Source organism: Coregonus clupeaformis, chromosome 16 (genome assembly GCF_020615455.1).
Source record: "Coregonus clupeaformis isolate EN_2021a chromosome 16, ASM2061545v1, whole genome shotgun sequence".
Lineage (NCBI taxonomy): Eukaryota > Metazoa > Chordata > Actinopteri > Salmoniformes > Salmonidae > Coregonus > Coregonus clupeaformis.
The window spans coordinates 14,186,099-14,206,912 of NC_059207.1; the positions used below are offsets into that span (position 1 = coordinate 14,186,099).

The 20,814-nt window shown below is 46.5% G+C and overlaps 1 protein-coding gene across 1 annotated transcript in view; it reads right to left on the reverse strand.

Annotated features, from left to right (window-relative positions):
• The window catches only part of LOC121585229 (EGF-like repeat and discoidin I-like domain-containing protein 3), a 214,043-nt gene that overhangs the window by 75,583 nt on the left and 117,646 nt on the right, over positions 1-20,814 (reverse strand). Inside the window, exon 5 of the mRNA XM_041901673.2 lies at positions 12,400-12,581. Within this exon, the coding sequence (XP_041757607.1) occupies positions 12,400-12,581 (182 nt within the window). The remainder of the gene's footprint in view (positions 1-12,399; positions 12,582-20,814) is intronic.

Here is a 20,814-nt window from a genome sequence, read left to right on the forward strand (position 1 = left end):
GGAATCCCTGGCACAGCGCCGCCATCCCATCAAACGCCCGTGGTCGGGATATATGGATCCCTCCGGGTGCTGGGGTGTAGATGTCTGGATCTGGTTGGCCAGCTGGTCTCGACAGATCGGGTCCTCTCCTCTCCAGGTGTTGGACGACCTGAATAACCCGATCCATCGCTTCCCCAAAGCTAGCCAGCATCGTGGAATGGTCCTGGACCCGTGCCACGACTCCAGGCATGCACTCTTCTCCCGCTGACTCCATAGCGGGTGGGTGATTATGTGGTGAGTGTGGTGAAAGGAGTCAGGCGCAGGAGGGTAATCACCAAATACAGAGTTTATTCCTTTGTTGACACACAAATGCGCTCCAATAGCGATCAACGAAACAGGCACAGGGGAAACAAACATCCCTGGCAATTACACTGTAACGGAATCCATTGATTGACAAGACGAGACAATTGTGATGATGATTGGGACGGCAGTGGTTAGAAAGCCGGTGACGACGAACGCCTAAGCCTGCCCGAACAAGGAGGGGAGGCAGCCTCGGCCGAAGTCGTGACACTATGAAAAATCTGGGAAACCATGCCTGGTATTCATAGCTGACTTTGAAAAGGCTTTTGATGAAGTACGACTGGAATTTATATATTAATGCCTGGAATATTTCAATTTTCGAGAATCTCTTATAAAATGGGTTAAAGTTATGTATAGTAACCCTAGGTGTAAAATAGTCAATAATGGCTACTTCTCAGAAAGTATTAAACTGTCAAGGGGAGTAAACCTGGGTTGTCCACTATCGGCATATCTATTTATTATAGCCATCAAAATGTTAGCTATTAAAATCAGATCCAACAATAATATCAACGGGTTAGAAATCCAGGGCTTATAAACAAAGGTGTCATTGTACGCTGGTTATTCATGTTTTCTTTTAAATCCACATTTTGGATCCCTCCACAGCCTCATAGAGGATCGAGATACTTTTTCTAACCTCTCTGGGTTATAAACAAATTATGATAAATGTACTAGACGGTGCCCCATGTAGCTCAGTTGGTAGAGCATGGTGCTTGCAACACCAAGGTTGTGGGTTCGATTCCCATGGGGGGCCAGTATGAGAAAATAATGTATGCACTCACTAACTGTAAGTCGCTCTGGATAAGAGTGTCTGCTAAATGACTAAAATGTACTATATTAGGTATTGGATCACTAAAAAATACAACTTTTAGATTATTGTGTACATTACCAATAAAATGGTCTGACGGTGATGTGGACCAACTCGGTATACATATCCCGAAATAAATAAATTGTCTCACTACAATACATTTTTATAGAAAGTTAGCAAAAATAGATAAGATCTTGCTACCATGGAAAGGAACATACCTGTCTATTTGTGGAAAAATCACCCTGATGAACTCTTTAGTCATATCCCAGTTTACCTATTTGCTTATGGTCTTCCCTACACCTAGCGACATGTTTTACAAAAATTCTATGAGCAAAAAATATTAAATTGAATTTAGAAAGGCAAGCGAGACAAAATTAAATGGGCCTATTTATATAAGTAATATGAATTCGGAGGGCAGAAATGATTAAATATTAAAGCATTAGAATACTCACTAAAGGTGTCAGCCAAACAAAAGTTATACTTAAATCCGAACAGGTTCTCTAGCAGATTAGTAAGAATGTCTCACCCCATGTTCAAGAATGGCCTTTTTCCCTTTATTCAGATTACAACCTCTCACTTTCGGTTATTTGAAAATGAAATAATCAAAAAAATATTGCTATTTTTAAAACAAGCCATAGAAAGTGGTCCTCTGTAGCTCAATTGGTAGAGCATGGCGCTTGTAACGCCAGCGTAGTGGGTTCGATCCCTGGGACCACCCATATGTAAAAATGTATGCACACATGACTGTAAGTCGCATTGGATAAATGCGTCTGAGAAATGGCATATTATTATAAAGTCGGTTGCAATTTCAGTTTAATCCACCAGAAAAGACAGAACAAATAATACAACACATATTTTGGTTCAACTCAAATATACTAATTGATAAAATAATATATATATATATATATACACTACCGTTCAAAAGTTTGGGGTCACTTAGAAATGTCCTTGTTTTCGAAAGAAAAACAATTTTTAACAGTGAAGAGGCGACTCCGGGATGCTGACCTTCTAGGCAGAGTTGCAAAGAAAAAGCCATATCTCAGACTGGCCAATAAAAAGAAAAGATGGGCAGTCTGAGATATGGCTTTTTCTTTGCAACTCTGCAGCAGTGTATATCGAGTAAAAAATTACAGACAGTAGCGTACAAATAACTAAGTAAAACTCAATTGAATTAACATGAAATTGATTTCAATATCATTGAAATGTATATATATATATATATATATATATATATATATATATATATATAGCCTATACTGTATGTATCTTTTAATACAGTCATCTCGGATTTCATTTGAAGTGTCTTTATCACAGGAGTTTGGTGGCACCTTAATTGCGGAGGACGGGCTCGTGGTAATGGCTGGGGCGGAATAGGTGGAATGGTATCAAACACATGTTTTCAATGTGTTTGTTGCCATTCCATTTGAGCCGTTCCAGCCATTATTATGAGCAGTCCTCCCCTCAGCAGCCTCCACTGATATGTATACCCTTTGCTGGTTATGCAAAGAAATGGGCAACTTTGTATATCTAGTCACTTCTAACATTAGTTCTAAAGTTATCGGCGGTCATAGAAAGACAGATAAACATCTTGATTTTGTGCTTAGCGGAGATCTTCTGTGTATAAAGTGACACAGAAGGGCAAAAAAAGCATCTAACAACGTACTTAGGTGTTCTACAAGTGGTCTGAGGCAGTCGTTAAATAATAAGCGTTTTCAAGAGCAACTTCAATAACGATGCTTTTGGGCAACCGGCCCAGGATTGTTGCAGCTCAGATATTAGTGTCACGGTTTCGGCCGAGGCGGCCCCTCCTCCTTGTTCGGGCAGGTTTCGGCGGTCGTCGTCTCCGGAGTACTAGCTGCCACCGTTCTATGTTTCATGTTTGATTGGTTTTGTCTGTTTGTCACACCTGTTTTGTGTTATGTCTCATTAAGCACCCTATTTAGTTCCTTGTTGTGAGTTTAGGTGTTGTGTGTAATTGTTCCCGTTGTCGTGTTGTTGCGCTACCCGTTTCAGTGCGCTATTTGTAGCTTTCCTCCTTGTTTATTTTAGGAGAGGATTTTCGCACATGTTTTGTGCGCTCGTTTGTTTACGCCTGTGTGCGCTTTTCTCGCCTCCGGGCTGTTTGGATTGTATTTTTGTGTGCTCTACTAAAAGTCTTTGTTGGACTTAACTTCTGCGTCCTGCGCCTGATTCCACACCACACCAATCTACAGCAACATCTGACAGAATTACACACCATCGCATGGAATCAGCAGGAGCACCCACCGACATCATGGAGGAGCGTCTCCGTGGTCAAGACGATCGGATTAACCAGATCGGGCACGCCCTGGACCGGGTGATGAACATTCTCCATCGATGGGAGACCAGCGAGGTACCCACACCTCCACCTACCGCACCATCACCATCGGTCAGCCCGCCCGTCCAACAACCGGAACCCAGTGGGATTCGGCTCTCGCTCCCGAGGGCGTACGACGGCACCGCTGCCGGGTGTCAGGGGTTCCTGTTACAGGTGGAACTCTACCTTGCCACCGTACACCCGGCGCCCTCGGGACACGAGAGCGTTTCCACCTCATCTACTGTCTCACCGGCAAGGCGTTGGAGTGGGCCAACGCCGAATGGAGGAGAATAGACGCCGCCACTGTCACCTATGCGGAGTTCTCCCGCCGCTTCCGTGCGGTCTTCGACCATCCACCAGAAGGGAAGGCGGCGGGGAGCGTCTATTCTACCTCCGGCAGGGGATGAGGAGCGCTCAAGAGTTTGCGCTGGAGTTCCGGACTCTAGCGGCAGATGCAGGGTGGAATGAGCGGGCCCTCATAGACCACTTTAGATGCAGCCTTCGGGAGGACGTCCGCAGAGAGTTAGCGTGCAGGGATACTACACTATCATTTGACCAGTTGGTGGACATGGCCATTCGGCTGGACACCCTGCTCGCGACCCGCGGGACGTCCCAGGTGGGGGTCGCCCATTCCACCCTCCAGCGCCTCCGAGCCGAGCCCGATGGAGCTCGGAGGTGCTGGCGCTAGAGGGGGAGAAGAAGGAGCCCGAGGGGGGCGGTCTCCTGCACCAACTGTGGCCGCGGAGGGCACACCGCGGCTAGGTGCTGGGGAGGGTCCCCTGGTGAGGGAAACGGCAGGTCACACATTGGGGAGTCCTCCCAGGTGAGTAGGCGCCCTACTTACCCAGAGATTTCTGTCGTACACATAACTATACCTGTTTGTTTTCCACAGGTTGCACCTCGTTCCCAGCATAAGGCGCTAGTCGATTCAGGCGCAGCTGGGAATTTTGTAGATCGTAAATTCTGTGTTAAGTTAGGGATTCCCCTCCTTCCGGTTGATAAGCCTTTCCCTGTACATGCCCTAGATAGTCGTCCGTTGGGATCTGGGTTGATTAGGGAGGTCACGGCGCCACTTAGGATGAAGACGCAGGGGGGTCATGAGGAGACGATTCAACTCTATCTGATCGACTCTCCTGCGTATCCGGTGGTACTGGGGCTTCCCTGGTTGATTACCCATGATCCTACGATTTCGTGGCGAGAGAAGGCTCTTAAAGGGTGGTCTGCTCAGTGTGAGGGGCTATGTCTGGGTGTTTCCGTAGGGGCGACTTCGGTGGAGAGTCCGAACCAGATGCCAGCACTGCACATTCCGCCTGAGTATGAGGATTTGGCACTCGTGTTTAGTAAGACTAGAGCGGCACGGTTGCCGCCTCATAGACAGGGGGATTGTGCGATAGACCTCCAGGCAGGAGCTGCGCTCCCGCGGAGCCATGTGTATCCTTTGTCACAGGAGGAGAAAGGGGCAATGGAGACATACATTGCCGAGTCTCTGAGACAGGGATACATACGGCCCTCCACTTCTCCCCGCGTCCTCGAGCTTCTTTTTGTGAAGAAAAAGGATGGAGGTTTGCGTCCGTGTATTGATTACCGCGGTCTCAATCAGGTGACTGTGAAATATAGTTATCCACTCCCGCTGATTGCGACCATGACGGAGTCCTTACACGGGGCACGGTTCTTCACAAAATTGGACCTCAGGAGCGCATATAACTTGGTGCGCATTAGGGAGGGCGATGAGTGGAAGACAGCATTTAGTACTACCTCCGGCCATTACGAGTATCTCGTCATGCCATATGGTTTAATGAATGCTCCATCAGTCTTCCAATCTTTTGTAGATGAGATTTTCCGGGACATGCAGGCGCAGGGAGTAGTGGTGTACATAGATGATATTCTAGTATACAGTTCTACTCGGGCCGAGCATGTAGCCCTGGTGCGCAGGGTATTGAGGAGATTGTTGGAGCATGACCTGTATGTCAAAGCCGAGAAATGTCTGTTCTTTCAGGAGTCAGTCTCCTTTTTGGGTTATCAGTTGTCTGCGTCAGGGGTGAGAATAGAGGTTGACTGTGTGTCTGCCGTGCGTAATTGGCAAACCCCAACTACGGTTAAAGAGGTGCAGCGGTTCTTGGGTTTTGCAAATTACTACCGGAGGTTTATCCGGGGTTTTGGACAGGTGGCAGCTCCCATAACGTCTCTTCTGAAGGGGTTCCTGTGCGCTTGCGGTGGTCGGCTGAGGCGGACAGGGCTTTTGGGAGACTGAAGGACCTGTTTACCTCGGCTCCAGTGCTGGCGCACCCGGATCCCACTTTACCCTTCCAAGTAGAGGTAGACGCGTCTGAGGCCGGTATCGGGGCAGTTCTTTCACAACGGTCCGGCACACCACCTAAACTCCGCCCCTGTGCTTTTTATTCTAAGAAGCTCAGTCCGGCGGAGCGGAATTATGACGTAGGGGACAGGGAGCTGTTAGCCGTAGTACAGGCCCTAAAGGTGTGGAGGCATTGGCTTGAGGGGGCTCAACACCCTTTCCTCATTCTGACTGACCACCGTAACCTGGAATACATTCGGGCAGCTAGGAGACTGAATCCTCGCCAGGCTCGATGGACTATGTTTCTCGCCCGGTTTGTGTTCAAGATCACTTACATCCCTGGGTCCCAGAACGGGAAGGCAGATGCCCTGTCTCGGCGGTATGACACGGAGGAGAGGTGCGTGGAACCCACTCCCATACTACCGGAGTCTTGTCTGGTTGCACCGGTGGTATGGGAGGTCGATGCGGAGATCGAGCGGGCATTACGCACCGACCCTAGCCCTCCACAGTGTCCGGTGGGTCGGACGTACGTCCCGCTCGAGGTCCGGGATCGGCTGATTTATTGGGCTCACACGTCACCCTCCTCTGGACATCCAGGTATTGGCCGGACAGTGCACTGCCTTAGTACAAAGTACTGGTGGCCAACGTTAGCCAGGGATGTGAGGATTTATGTCTCCTCCTGCTCAGTGTGTGCCCAGTGTAAGGCGCCCAGACACTTGCCCAGGGGTAAATTACAACCCCTGCCCGTTCCACAACGACCCTGGTCTCACCTCTCGGTGGATTTTGTTACCGACCTTCCCTCCTCACAAGGGAATACCACCATCCTGGTCGTTGTGGATCGGTTCTCGAAGGCCTGTCGTCTCCTTCCCATGCCGGGTCTTCCTACTGCCCTACAGACCGCTGAGGCTCTATTTACTCACGTCTTCCGGCATTACGGGGTACCCGAGGATATAGTGTCTGATCGAGGCCCCCAGTTTACCTCCAGAGTCTGGAGAGCCTTTATGGAACGGTTGGGGGTTTCGGTGAGCCTTTACCTCGGGTTACCACCCGGAGAGTAATGGGCAGGTCGAACGAGTCAACCAGGATGTGGGTAGGTTTCTGAGGTCATATTGTCAGGGCCGGCCGGAGGAGTGGGCGAGATATGTGCCCTGGGCCGAGATGGCACAGAACTCTTTCCGCCACTCCTCCACTAAACTAACCCCTTTCCAGTGTGTGTTAGGGTACCAGCCGGTTCTGGCACCTTGGCATGAGAGCCAGATCGAGGCCCCTGCTGTGGATGAGTGGGTGCGGCGCTCGGAGGAGACGTGGAACGCTGCACACGTCCATCTGCAGCGAGCCATCCGTCGACAGAAGACGAGCGCCGACCTCCACCGCAGTGAGGGGCCAGTGTACGCACCTGGAGATCGAGTCTGGCTCTCAACCAGAAACCTGCCCCTCCGCCTGCCCTGCCGGAAGCTGGGTCGGCGGTTTGTGGGGCCTTTTAAAGTCCTGAGGAGATTGAACGAGGTGTGTTACCGGTTACAACTGCCCATTGATTACAAGAATATTAACCCCTCGTTCCATGTGTCTCTCCTCAGGCCGGTGGTAGCTGGTCCACTCCAGGACTTTGAGATAGAAGAGACTCCTCCGCCCCCGTTGGACATCGAGGGGGCTCCGGCGTACACTGTTCGGACCATCCTGGATTCGAGACGCCGGATGGGGGGTCGCGCGGATGGGGGGCCGCGCGTCAAGGGGGGGGTACTGTCACGGTTTCGGCCGAGGCGGCCCCTCCTCCTTGTTCGGGCAGGTTTCGGCGGTCGTCGTCTCCGGAGTACTAGCTGCCACCGTTCTATGTTTCATGTTTGATTGTTTTTGTCTGTTTGTCACACCTGTTTTGTGTTATGTCTCATTAAGCACCCTATTTAGTTCCTTGTTGTGAGTTTAGGTGTTGTGTGTAATTGTTCCCGTTGTCGTGTTGTTGCGCTACCCGTTTCGGTGCGCTATTTGTAGCTTTCCTCCTTGTTTATTTTAGGAGAGGATTTTCGCACATGTTTTGTGCGCTCGTTTGTTTACGCCTGTGTGCGCTTTTCTCGCCTCCGGGCTGTTTGGATTGTATTTTTGTGTGCTCTACTAAAAGTCTTTGTTGGACTTAACTTCTGCGTCCTGCGCCTGATTCCACACCACACCAATCTACAGCAACATCTGACAATTAGGACGAGAACGAACAGAGAGGGACATTTACTAGCTCAATATACAGCACAAGTAAACACATAATACAACTCCTGTCCAAAAATGCCCATAATACAATGTGAATAATGCTTTAATGCTTTAATGTCTCTACAAAACTTTGACTCTTACTAAGGGCGTCCGTAAACCGTGACATATCAGTAAATGTCTAGAAATGCCAAACCATGACACAAATTAACAAGCCATGACTGTTCTAAAGTACTAAAAGAATTGGTGGTGATTTGCTTTTTCACTTTTTATTAGCTCTTCAATGACTGTATGCGGAGCTTTGCATTTCCAAACCATTGGAGTTTTAAGGGTGGAGCAGAGTGGAGCAGTAGAAGCTGCATCCCCTCAGTGAAAAATTACAACCTCTCTTCTCATCTATAGCCTAATCCTGTTAGCATTCACAAGTGATTTCATTTGTTTTAGACATTCATATCACATCATCGCGTCTCAATTAATCCAATAACCACCAGAGAGGTATGTTGCCAACGTCAAACCAACACCATATTTCCCTGGAGTGTCCCGACAATGCAGGCTCCCTTACGAAGAGAGACGTGTGAAGAAACACAGACAGGCACACAAACACAGGCACACAGTTATAAAAGTTTATATACAGTGGGGAAAATAAGTATTTAGTCAGCCACCAATTTTGCAAGTTCTCCCACTTAAAAAGATGAGAGAGGCCTGTAATTTTCATCATAGGTACACGTCAACTATGACAGACAAAATGAGATTTTTTTTTCTCCAGAAAATCACATTGTAGGATTTTTAATGAATTTATTTGCAAATTATGGTGGAAAATAAGTATTTGGTCAATAACAAAAGTTTCTCAATACTTTGTTATATACCCTTTGTTGGCAATGACACAGGTCAAACATTTTCTGTAAGTCTTCACAAGGTTTTCACACACTGTTGCTGGTATTTTGGCCCATTCCTCCATGCAGATCTCCTCTAGAGCAGTGATGTTTTGGGGCTGTCGCTGGGCAACACAGACTTTCAACTCACTCCAAAGATTTTCTATGGGGTTGAGATCTGGAGACTGGCTAGGCCACTCCAGGACCTTGAAATGCTTCTTACGATGCCACTCCTTCGTTGCCCGGGCGGTGTGTTTGGGATCATTGTCATGCTGAAAGACCCAGCCACATTTCATCTTCAATGCCCTTGCTGATGGAAGGAGGTTTTCACTCAAAATCTCACGATACATGGCCCCATTCATTCTTTCCTTTACACGGATCAGTCGTCCTGGTCCCTTTGCAGAAAAACAGCCCCAAAGCATGATGTTTCCACCCCCATGCTTCACAGTAGGTATGGTGTTCTTTGGATGCAACTCAGCATTCTTTGTCCTCCAAACACGACGAGTTGAGTTTTTACCAAAAAAGTTCTATTTTGGTTTCATCTGACCATATGACATTCTCCCAATCCTCTTCTGGATCATCCAAATGCACTCTAGCAAACTTCAGACGGGCCTGGACATGTACTGGCTTAAGCAGGGGGGACACGTCTGGCACTGCAGGATTTGAGTCGCTGGCGGCGTAGTGTGTTACTGATGGTAGGCTTTGTTACTTTGGTCCCAGCTCTCTGCAGGTCATTCACTAGGTCCCCCCGTGTGGTTCTGGGATTTTTGCTCACCGTTCTTGTGATCATTTTGACCCCACGGGGTGAGATCTTGCGTGGAGCCCCAGATCGAGGGAGATTATCAGTGGTCTTGTATGTCTTCCATTTCCTAATAATTGCTCCCACGGTTGATTTCTTCAAACCAAGCTGCTTACCTATTGCAGAGTCAGTCTTCCCAGCCTGGTGCAGGTCTACAATTTTGTTTCTGGTGTCCTTTGACAGCTCTTTGGTCTTGGCCATAGTTGAGTTTGGAGTGTGACTGTTTGAGGTTGTGGAAAGGTGTCTTTTATACTGATAACAAGTTCAAACAGGTGCCATTAATACAGGTAATGAGTGGAGGACAGAGGAGCCTCTTAAAGAAGAAGTTACAGGTCTGTGAGAGCCATAAATCTTGCTTGTTTGTAGGTGACCAAATACTTATTTTCCACCATAATTTGCAAATAAATTCATAAAAAATCTCAATTTGTTTGTCATCGTTGACGTGTACCTATGATGAAAATTACATACCTCTCTCATCTTTTTAAGTGGGAGAACTTGCTAAATTGGTGGCTGACTAAATACTTTTTTCCCCCACTGTATACAGTATATTTGGAAATACACCCACACATACATCCACACAAAGTGTGCAAATACACAATGTCAGTATTATTAAAAGTATGACACTGTCTGTTTGATTTATTTGCTATTCAACAATCCAAGGCTGGGGGCAGAGCAGAGAGGACGAGGCAACGCGAGAGGTTTTACTCCGCCCAAAATCTGTCTGCGTGACATAAGCCCTTTTTTGTATGAATGTCTATGAGAGAGTGTCAAATTAAGGGAGGCTTATTTGATCAAATAGAAGTTTCATAATGTTTAGGCTGTTTCAAATGTACTGATATAAGTGAATAAACGTGGCATTCTGGCAATTTTGACAAAAACTACTTAGTTGTGCATGTGGTTCACACACATATCTGCCTTCTCATTGGCTAGAATGGTCCTAGCTGACCTCGCCTGCCTTCAATCACTGAGGACATGTATTTCCATTGTTAGAGCGGTCACTTGGCTATCTTGTCAATATAATAGATCGTCAGACAGACACACAGAGCTGGAGTGTTATACCTGACACCATGACAGGGCTGGCTCTGACCCTCAAACTGATTTCAGATCAGAAAACACAAACACACACACACTTTCAGAACATACCGCCCCCGAGTCTAAAAACTCATAGCACTGAGAGAAGTCTACACCGCTCTACTCATGTCCCAATTACCCAGCAGCCCCTCTCCTGAAGCCAGAGCGCCCCCAGCATCCCCAGCATCATCCCACGTGGCGTCATTAAAGCCAAACAAACCACCTCAGTGTTTCATCTCAGATTTTATTATACACTCCATGCGCTTGGCTGCTTTTCTCTCGCTCCCTCTGATTCTCTCTCCATCTCTCACCTTTCCCTTCCACCCATGTCTCTCTGTCTTCTCTCGCTCCCTCTGATTCTCTCTCCATCTCTCTCACCTTTCCCTTCCACCCATGTGTCTCTGTCTTCTTTCGCTCCATCTTTCTCTCTCCATCTCTCTCACCTTTCCCTTCCACCCATGTGTCCCTGTCTTCTTTCGCTCCATCTGTTTCTCTCTCCGTCTCTCTCACCTTTCCCTTCCACCCATGTGTCTCTGTCTTCTTTCGCTCCATCTGTTTCTCTCTCCATCTCTCTCACCTTTCCCTTCCACCCATGTGTCTCTGACTTTTCTCGCTCTGCATTTCTCCTCAGATGATCTCTTTGGATCATTCTCTCTCTATACCCTCTTCTCCTCTCCCTCTTTGACACATTCTCTCGCCCCCCATTTTCTGTTTAACTCTCTCTTCCGCCTAGCCCTGTTGCTGTGAGCAACCCCTGATAGTGTTTGCATAGCAGGTTAACTTGTTAGGAATGAACACAGTAACAACCTCTTACTGTACCGTGGCCTTAACTACAATTTCATTATACCCTCCTCAGGTCCTCTTTCATGTGCTTGTTGTCAGAGGTAACCAGAAAGATTTGCACTGGGTTGCAGAGCCAAAGGCACAAGGTATCATAGGGATTGATTTAATTTATCTGATCTATAACATAGATGTCGGACACACTTAGAAATTACAGGTAAAAATAAATAAATCCATAATCCATTTCTATTGTTATAGACACAATAGATATTATATCAGTTCCTATCACTAACTGCTTTCAATATCCACACAGTGAAATGTACCTATTGTTGCTATTACGAATCCAACCAAACAGACCCTTTGATGCCTGTACTGGCACCTCTGAGACAAATTTCGGAGTACACAAGATTGTAGGTCTGAGTGAAGGATATGTATTTGCATTTCAGAACGAAAGAATGATGGAGGTTTAGCACATACATGCTGTGATTCGCTCCAGCAGCCCCAATGGTAATACACACAGGAGTGGAACCAACAGCTGTTCTGTCCAGCGCTCACTGTTTAATCTGCCACTAAACCCAATCAGCACTGTGGCACTAGTCAACTGAAACACTAATTAACTGTAAAGTCACACCACAAGCAAAAATAGGACCTGAAATAGGACCCAAGTGTAATATAAGTACTGTAACTTCAACTCTCAAAACAGATACAGTAAGTTACATTTCGGGCAGTGAAGGGACAAATCCTAACTTCCTAAACTCCAGTTAATACTGCATTGATGCCAAGATTCAGATGTACACACACATCTCAGATCAACATTCGCCCTGGTGTGCGAGGAGTTTTAGTGGGCACATCCGTCTCTGTCTAGTAACCTGAGTGACTCGTTTCTCCCAGCTGGTGTCTGAGTCTTACCTGGATCCAGGGCCATCTGTCGTTCTCAGCAGCCGTCCATGCGTTGACCAGGCCCTTCTTGTTGAGCCGGGCGAAGTAGGGGTACCACTTCTGCAGGCCGAACAGAGCACGATGTGTGGACGAGGCTGTTATCTGCTGGTTGGAGATGATGCCCCCTTCCATGCCAAGTGGTCCAGAGCATTCTGAGAGGACACAACAAAAACAGACATGTATAGGGTTAGGTAAAGGATGAAAAACGTATGCAACCATACATTTCAAAGGTATCTGGCTAGTGAGTTTAAGACATAGAGGTTGTTCAAAACGTGAACATTTTAATAAGACAGATATGTATAGGTGTGTACCAGAGGAGCAGCATTCTTTCCTCATAGGAATAATCACATCGTCCATAGTCCCATTCTCTACAGCACTGCTGCTTTTCAATGGTCCTTCCTCTGTCCATGATTTTCTGTCCATCTCTGTCTCAGAGATGAACAAGATGTATTCCTTGGTTGGGCTCCTCTCTGTTACATCAGGCAGAGTCTGGGTCATAGACACTGTGTCTTTGCCTTCGCTAACCGAAATTGTACCTTTGTTGCTCCTCTCTCCCATGGAAATCCTGTCCTTGATGTCGTCAAGAGACAGGTCACCTTGACTCGTGTTCATCAAACTCTTGTCAATTCCATGGTTCATCGCCAGGACATCCTCAATTTTTCCACTATGCAACAGCCCTAGCTCATCGTATCCCTCAATTAGAGGGCCCTTCTGGTCACCCTTCACCCCATCCACATCCACAGGAGCCATGGGTCTCTTCTCCAAGTCCTCCACCAAAAAGAGAGCCCGCAGACTGGCTCCAAAGGAGCTCCGACTATTCTGTCTGGACAACATCATCACCAAAGTCAACAGACTGCAGCGGAGTTATATACCATCAGTGGAGAGGCATGACACCAATATGGCTCTAATGAAATCACCCATAGTGTTACAATCCTTTTTACTGAGGATCTGCTAAGCAGCATGTCCAGGTACCTTAGCAGCATTTTAATAGACGCATCTGTGGATTGTAAATCTTGCCAACGCCTTCAAAGACAAAATGCTTCTTATGTTGAACTTGGGAGTGCTTCTTTTTGTTGTGTCCACTATAATGCACACCTCGTCAAAGATGTAATTTCTTAAGCAAAATCATACAATTGGGCCTCATCCCAGAACTTCTTAAAAATATTCATTATAAACATGGGAGAGTTGAAAACAAATGGAAAACAAGCTATATTCTGTAGATTCCTCACATGCCCATCCCAGTGAGTGACTGTGAACCAAGGAATGGCACATTTACTGTAGGCTGCTCTTACATCGGTACTTGGAAGTGGAAGCATAAACAGCATTGTTTCGAGTTTAACAAGAACACACAACAGCCCTCGACTGTCAGGTGTTTAGCATCTTCTCTCCTTTTTATAATTGCTAGTCTGTGTGCAAAAACATCTGGCTTGCTCTCAAAAAGCTAGTCAAATAGACTGATATGATGCATGGGAATGGAAAGATTTGACCATGTAGCAATAATAATTGCACGTTTTGGGATGTATTTATCGTCCGGAGAAATGCAGTTATGCTATGGAAATTAGTCTTCTTCAAATGCAACTCCACAACAAATAATGGACAATTTGTATATTTAATGCAAGTAGAAAATGTGAGATTCTCTGACTAATCATATCAAATGAAAACAAAATGTCATTCTCTTTTCAAAATAGACCAATTCAATGTGCTGCATCTCAACCATCCGTCCCTTTGTTTCAGGTGAAGAGGAACCCTGTGGGGGATTTGAAGCGGTAAAAGGGGGAACAGCACAGCTTCCTCTGTACCCCTTGGTTTTAGTGCTTCTCTAACTACTTTGGGCGTAATGCTGTTTTGAGTGTTTTGCTCATTAACAGGTTGCTATGACACTGCTTTGCAAAGAATCTTTTAGGCCTCTGTCAACAGCGTTCTCAAGCATCCCCAACTCACGACTATGCATGACTGCTAAATATTAGGTGAGAGGTTCCCCGCTGGGCAAAAACACTGCTGAGTAGAGGCACTCTTCTTAGGCGAATAAATGAGCATGTCATCGAGCTAGACTCAAGCGTAAAGGTTTTTTATTTTTATTTTTTATTTTTTATTTAACCTTTATTTAACCAGGTAAGCCAGTTGAGAACAAGTTCTCATTTACAACTGCGACCTGGCCAAGATAAAGCATAGTAGTGCGATAAAAACAACAACACAGAGTTACATATGGGGTAAAAAACATAAAGTCAAATATTACAATAGAAAATATATATACAGTGTGTGCAAATGTAGCAAGTTATGGAGGTAAGGCAATAAATAGGCTATAGTACAAAATAATTACAATTAGTATTAACACTGGAATGATAGATGTGCAAGAGATTATGTGCAAATAGAGATACTGGGGTGCAAAAGAGCAAAATAAATAACAATATAGGGATGAGGTAGTTGGGTGGGCTAATTTCAGATGGGCTGTGTACAGGTGCAGTGATCGGTAAGGTGCTCTGACAACTGATGCTTAAAGTTAGTGAGGGAGATAAGAGTCTCCAGCTTCAGAGATTTTTGCAATTCGTTCCAGTCATTGGCAGCAGAAAACTGGAAGGAATGGCGGCCAAAGGAGGTGTTGGCTTTGGGAATGACCAGTGAGATATACCTGCTGGAGCGCAGACTACGGGTGGGGTGCTGCTATGGTGACCAATGAGCTAAGATAAGGCGGGGATTTGCCTAGCAGTGATTTATAGATGGCCTGGAGCCAGTGGGTTTGACGACGAACATGTAGTGAGGACCAGCCAACAAGAGCATACAGGTCAAAGTGGTGGGTAGTGTATGGGGCTTTGGAGACAAAACGGATGGCACTGTGATAGACTACATCCAATTTGCTGAGTAGAGTGTTGGAGGCTATTTTGTAAATGACATCGTCAAAGTCAAGGATCGGTAGGATAGTCAGTTTTACGAGGGCATGTTTGGCAGCATGAGTGAAGGAGGCTTTGTTGCGAAATAGGAAGCCGATTCTAGATTTAACTTTGGATTGGAGATTCTTAATGTGAGTCTGAAAGGAGAGTTTACAGTCTAACCAGACACCTAGGTATTTGTAGTTGTCCACATACTCTAGGTCAGACCCGTCGAGAGTGGTGATTCTAGTCGGGTGGGCGGGTGCCAGCAGCGTTCGATTGAAGAGCATGCATTTAGTTTTACTAGTGTTTAAGAGCAGTTGGAGGCTACTGAAGGAGTGTTGTATGGCATTGAAGCTCGTTTGGAGGTTTGTTAACACAGTGTCCAATGAAGGGCCAGATGTATACAAAATGGTGTCGTCTGCGTAGAGGTGGATCTGAGAGTCACCAGCAGCAAGAGCGACATCATTGATATACACGGAGAAAAGAGTCGGCCCAAGAATTGAACCCTGTGGCACCCCCATAGAGACTGCCATAGGTCTAGACAACAGGCCCTCCGATTTGACACACTGAACTCTATCTGAGAAGTAGTTGGTGAACCAGGCGAGGCAGTCATTTGAGAAACTAAGGCTATTTAGTCTGCCAATAAGAATGCGGTGGTTGACAGAGTCGAAAGCCTTGGCCAGGTCGATGAAGACGGCTGCACAGTACTGTCTATTATCGATTGCGGTTATAATATCGTTTAGGACCTTGAGCGTGGCTGAAGTGCACCCATGACCAGCTCGGAAACCGGATTGCATAGCGGAGAAGGTACGGTGGGATTCGAAATGGTCGGTGATCTGTTTGTTAACTTGGCTTTCAAATACTTTCGAAAGGCAGGGCAGGATGGATATAGGTCTGTAACAGTTTGGATCTAGAGTGTCACCCCCTTTGAAGAGGGGGATGACCGCGGCAGCTTTCCAATCTCTGGGGATCTCAGACGTTACGAAAGAGAGGTTGAACAGACTAGTAATAGGGGTTGCGACAATTTCGGCGGCTAGTTTTAGAAAGAAAGGGTCCAGATTGTCTAGCCGAGCTGATTTGTAGGGGTCCAGATTTTGCAGCTCTTTCAGAACATCAGCTGTCTGGATTTGTGTGAAGGAGAAGCGGGGGGGGCATGGGCAAGTTGCAGCGGAGGGTGCAGAGTTGGTGGCCGGGGTAGTGGTAGCCAGGTGGAAAGCATGGCCAGCCGTAGCAAAATGCTTGTTGAAATTCTCGATTATTGTAGATTTATCGGTGGTGATAGTGTTTCCTAGCCTCAGTGCAGTGGGCAGCTGGGAGAAAGTGCTCTTATTCTCCATGGACTTTACAGTGTCCCAAAACTTTTTGGAGTTAGTGCTACAGGATGCACATTTCTGTTTGAAAAGTTAGCCTTTGCTTTCCTGACTGCTTGTGTATATTGGTTCCTAACTTCCCTGAAAAGTTGCATATCGCGGGGGCTATTTGATGCTAATGCAGTACGCCACAGGATGTTTTTGTGCTGGTCAAGGGCAGTCAAGTCTGAGAGAACCAGGGGCTATATCTGTTCTTAGTTCTGTATTTTTTGAATGGGGCATGTTTATTTAAGATTGAGAGGAAATTACTTTTAAAGAACAACCAGGCATCCTCTACTGACGGAATGAGATCTATATCCATCCAGGATACCTGGGCCAGGTCAATTAGGAAGGCCTGCTCGCTAAAGTGTTTTAGGGAGCGTTTGACAGTGATGAGGGGTGGTCGTTTGACCGCGGACCCGTTACAGACGCAGGCAATAAGGCATTGATCGCTGAGATCCAGGTTGAAGACAGCGGAGGTGTATTTAGAGGGTAAGTTAGTCAGGATGATATCTATGAGGGTACCCATGGTTACGGATTTAGGGTTGTACCTGGTAGGTTCGTTGATAATTTGCGTGAGATTGAGGGCATCTAGTTTGGATTGTAGGATGGCCGGGGTATTAAGCATATCCCAATTTAGGTCACCAAGCAGTACGAACTCTGAGGATAAATGGGGGGCAATCAATTCACATATGGTGTCCAGGGCACAGCTCGGGGGCTGAGGGGGGTCTGTCTCTACAGTAGATTGCAACTCCACCCCCTTTGGCAGTTCTATCTAGACGGAAAATGTTATAGTTGGGGATGGAAATTTCAGAATTTTTGGTGGCCTTCCTAAGCCAGGATTCAGACACTGCTAGAACATCAGGGTTGGCGGAGTGTGCTAACGCAGTGAATAACTCAAACTTAGGAAGGAGACTTCTGATATTTACATGCAGGAAACCAAGGCTTTTGCGATTACAGAAGTCAGCAAATGATAGCGCCTGGGGAGTAGGAGTGATACTGAGGGCTGCAGGGCCTGGGTTAGCCTCTACATCACCGGAGGAACAGAGGAGGACTAGAATAAGGATACGGCTAAAGGCTTTAAGAACTGGTCTTCTAGTGCGTTGGGTACATAGAATAAAGGGGGCAGATTTCCGGGCGTTGTAGAAAATATTCAGGGCATTATGTACAGACAACAATATGGAAGGATATGAGTAAAGTGGAGGTAAACCTAAGCGTTGGGTAACAATGAAAGAGATAGCATCACTGGAGGCACCAATTGAGTCGGTCTCCGCGTGTATGGGGGGTGGGACAAAGGAGCTATCTAAGGCAGGTTTAGCTGGGCTGGGGGATCTACAGTGAAATAGTACAATTAGAAATAACCGAAACAACAATAAGCTAACCATATTGAGATGGGAGAGAGGCATAAAGCAATCACAGTGTAATTTGAGAGAGCTTAGACAACAGCTGGTAATGACGACACAGTTTGGGCTGAGGCTAAACATATACAGGATGCGGTACCGTAAAAAGGAACAGTCCAGCAGGCATCAGCTGTATAGCTGAGTTATCATAAGGTCCGGTGAACAGCAATAGGATAGTTCGGGGGCTGCTAAAGCACTAGCGTGTGCTAGCGGGCCGGGGCTAGCAGATGGAATCTTCGTGGTCGACGTGGTAACGGGAAGCCTGTTGTAATCACATCAGACGATTTCGTCGGCAGACCAGTCGTGTAGGATCGGCGGGGCTCCGTGTCAACACTAGGTGGTCCCGTCCGGTTGACGTAGAGGTAGATAGCCGGGAGATGGGCCTAGCTCAGGATGATTAGCCAGACCACAACGTCCATTTTGTTGCAGCTAGCTGGTAGCGATGAATCCGGAGTTAAAGGTCCAGTGATTCAGTGATTCCGGCAGAAGAACTGATATGTTCTGGGTCGATAATGCGCTGTGCAGACAGTGCAGACTGGCCGAATAATAGTCCAGACTAGAGCTGGCTGGTGGGTGGTGCAGGCCACGGACAATGGTGAAAAAAACGCTAACGGTAGCTGATAGCAAGTAGCTAGTTAGCTGGCTACTCCCGTCCGGTAGACCTAGAGGTAGATATGAGCCTGGCTCTAGGCTAGCTCGAGGCTAACTGGTGCTTGCATCGGGGGCAGTGGTGAATTAGCCAGACAGCAACATCCATTCGGTTGTGGCTAGCTAGTTGCGATCCGGTGATTAATGTCCAGTGATTAAATTATTCCCGCAGAAAATCCAATGTTCTGGGTGAAATACCGCTAACTGTGGCTAATAGCAAGTAGCTAGTTAGCTGGCTAGCTAGTTTCAACTGGAGATTCTAGATAAAAGGTAAGTCAATAATAGAATCCGTTCCACATTGAGTGAGGCGGGTTGCAGGAAAGTATATTTTGTAGAAGGATGAAAAGTCTGATAGGGAAATATGTACGAAAAATACAAAAAAAAAACAGGTTATTTACAGGCTATTTACAGACACACGACAAAAACAGGACTGCACTACTACGCCATCTTGGAGGTGTCATGTGTTAAAGGTGTCATGTGTTTTCAGACCTGCTGTGCATCCTTAGTCTGTGATGAGTGTTTTTCTTCTTCACCTACTTCACATAATTACATATATGTATTTTTCTAACTGAAATAGCACTTCTGACTGAGGATGAATTTTAAGACCTGGGTAGGTAAAAAGCTTCTTACGACTGCTCACCCTTAGGGTGTTTTCACACTTGGTCCCTTTCAGCCAATTTTTGTGAACTCAGTGCGGTCCAAAGGAACTTAGACCCCTCAAAATAGCCCCCCAAAGTCCATCTGGAGAGATGGTCTGAGTTCGGTTCGCTTTAAGTCTCAAATCAAAATCAAATCAATCAAATTGTATTTGTCACATGCTTCGTAAACAACAGGTGTAGACTAACAGTGAAATGCTTATTTAGAGGTATTTTTCCAAAAATGCAGAGTTAAAGATAAAAAAGATAAAATAAAAATAGAAATACTGACACGAGGAAAAAATAGACCGTGAATAACAAATAACTAAACCGAGTAAAAAATAACATGGTTATATACAGGGAGTACCAGTACCGAGTCGATGTGCAGGGGTACGAGGTAATTAAGATAGCTATGTATATATAGGTAGGGTTAAAGTGACTAGGCAACAGGATCGATCATAGACTGTAGCAGCAGTGTATGTGGAGCAGTAGCAGCAGCATATATGTTGAATGTGAAAGTGTGTGTGTGTGTGTGTGTGTGTGTGTGTGTGTGTGTGTGTGTGTGTGTGTGGCGTCAGTATGCATGTGTGCGCATGTTTTACTGTATGTGTGTGGGCGTATGTAGTGTGTGTGTATGTGTGTGTGTGTGTGTGTGTATATGTGTGTTGGGATGTCAGTGTAAGTATGTGTGAGTGTTTGGGTAGAGTCCAGTGAGTCAGTGCAAGAGAGTTAGTTCAAATAAGGACCATACAGGTAGTCCGGGCAGCCACTTAATTAGCTATTTAGAAGCCTTGTTTAGCAATCTTATGGCTTGGGGATAGAAGCTGTTCAGGGTCCTGTTGGTTCCAGACTTAGTGCACTGGTACCACTTGCCGTGCAGTAGCAGAGAGAACAATCTATGGCTTGGGTGGCTGGAGTCTTTGACTATTTTTTGAGCCTTCCTCCGACACCGCCTGGTATAGAGGTCCTGGATGGCAGGGAACTCGGCTCCAGTGATGTACTGGGCTGTACTCACCACCCTTTGTAGCGCCTATCAAGTGGTGATGCAGTCATTCAAGATGCTCTCAATGGTGCAGCTGTAGAACTCTTGGAGGATCTGAGGGCCCATGACAAATCTTTTCAGCCTCCTGAGTGAGAAGAGGTGATTTCGTGCCCTCTTCACAACTGTGTGGGTGTGTGTGGACCATGTTAATTCCTTAGTGATGTGAACACTGAGGAACTTGAAGCTCTCAACCCGCTCCACTACAGCCCCATTGATGTGGATGGGGGCGTGCACGTCCCTCCGTTTCCTGTAGTCCACGATCAGCTCCTTTGTCTTGTTGACGTTGAGAGAGAGGTTGTTGTCCTGGCACCACAATGCCAGGTCTCTGACCTCCTCCCTATAGGCTGCCTCATCGTCGTCGGTGATCAGTCCTACCACCATCGTGGTGTTGGAAGCATATGCTGCCTCGCAGTCATGGGTGAACAGGGAGTGCAGGAGGAG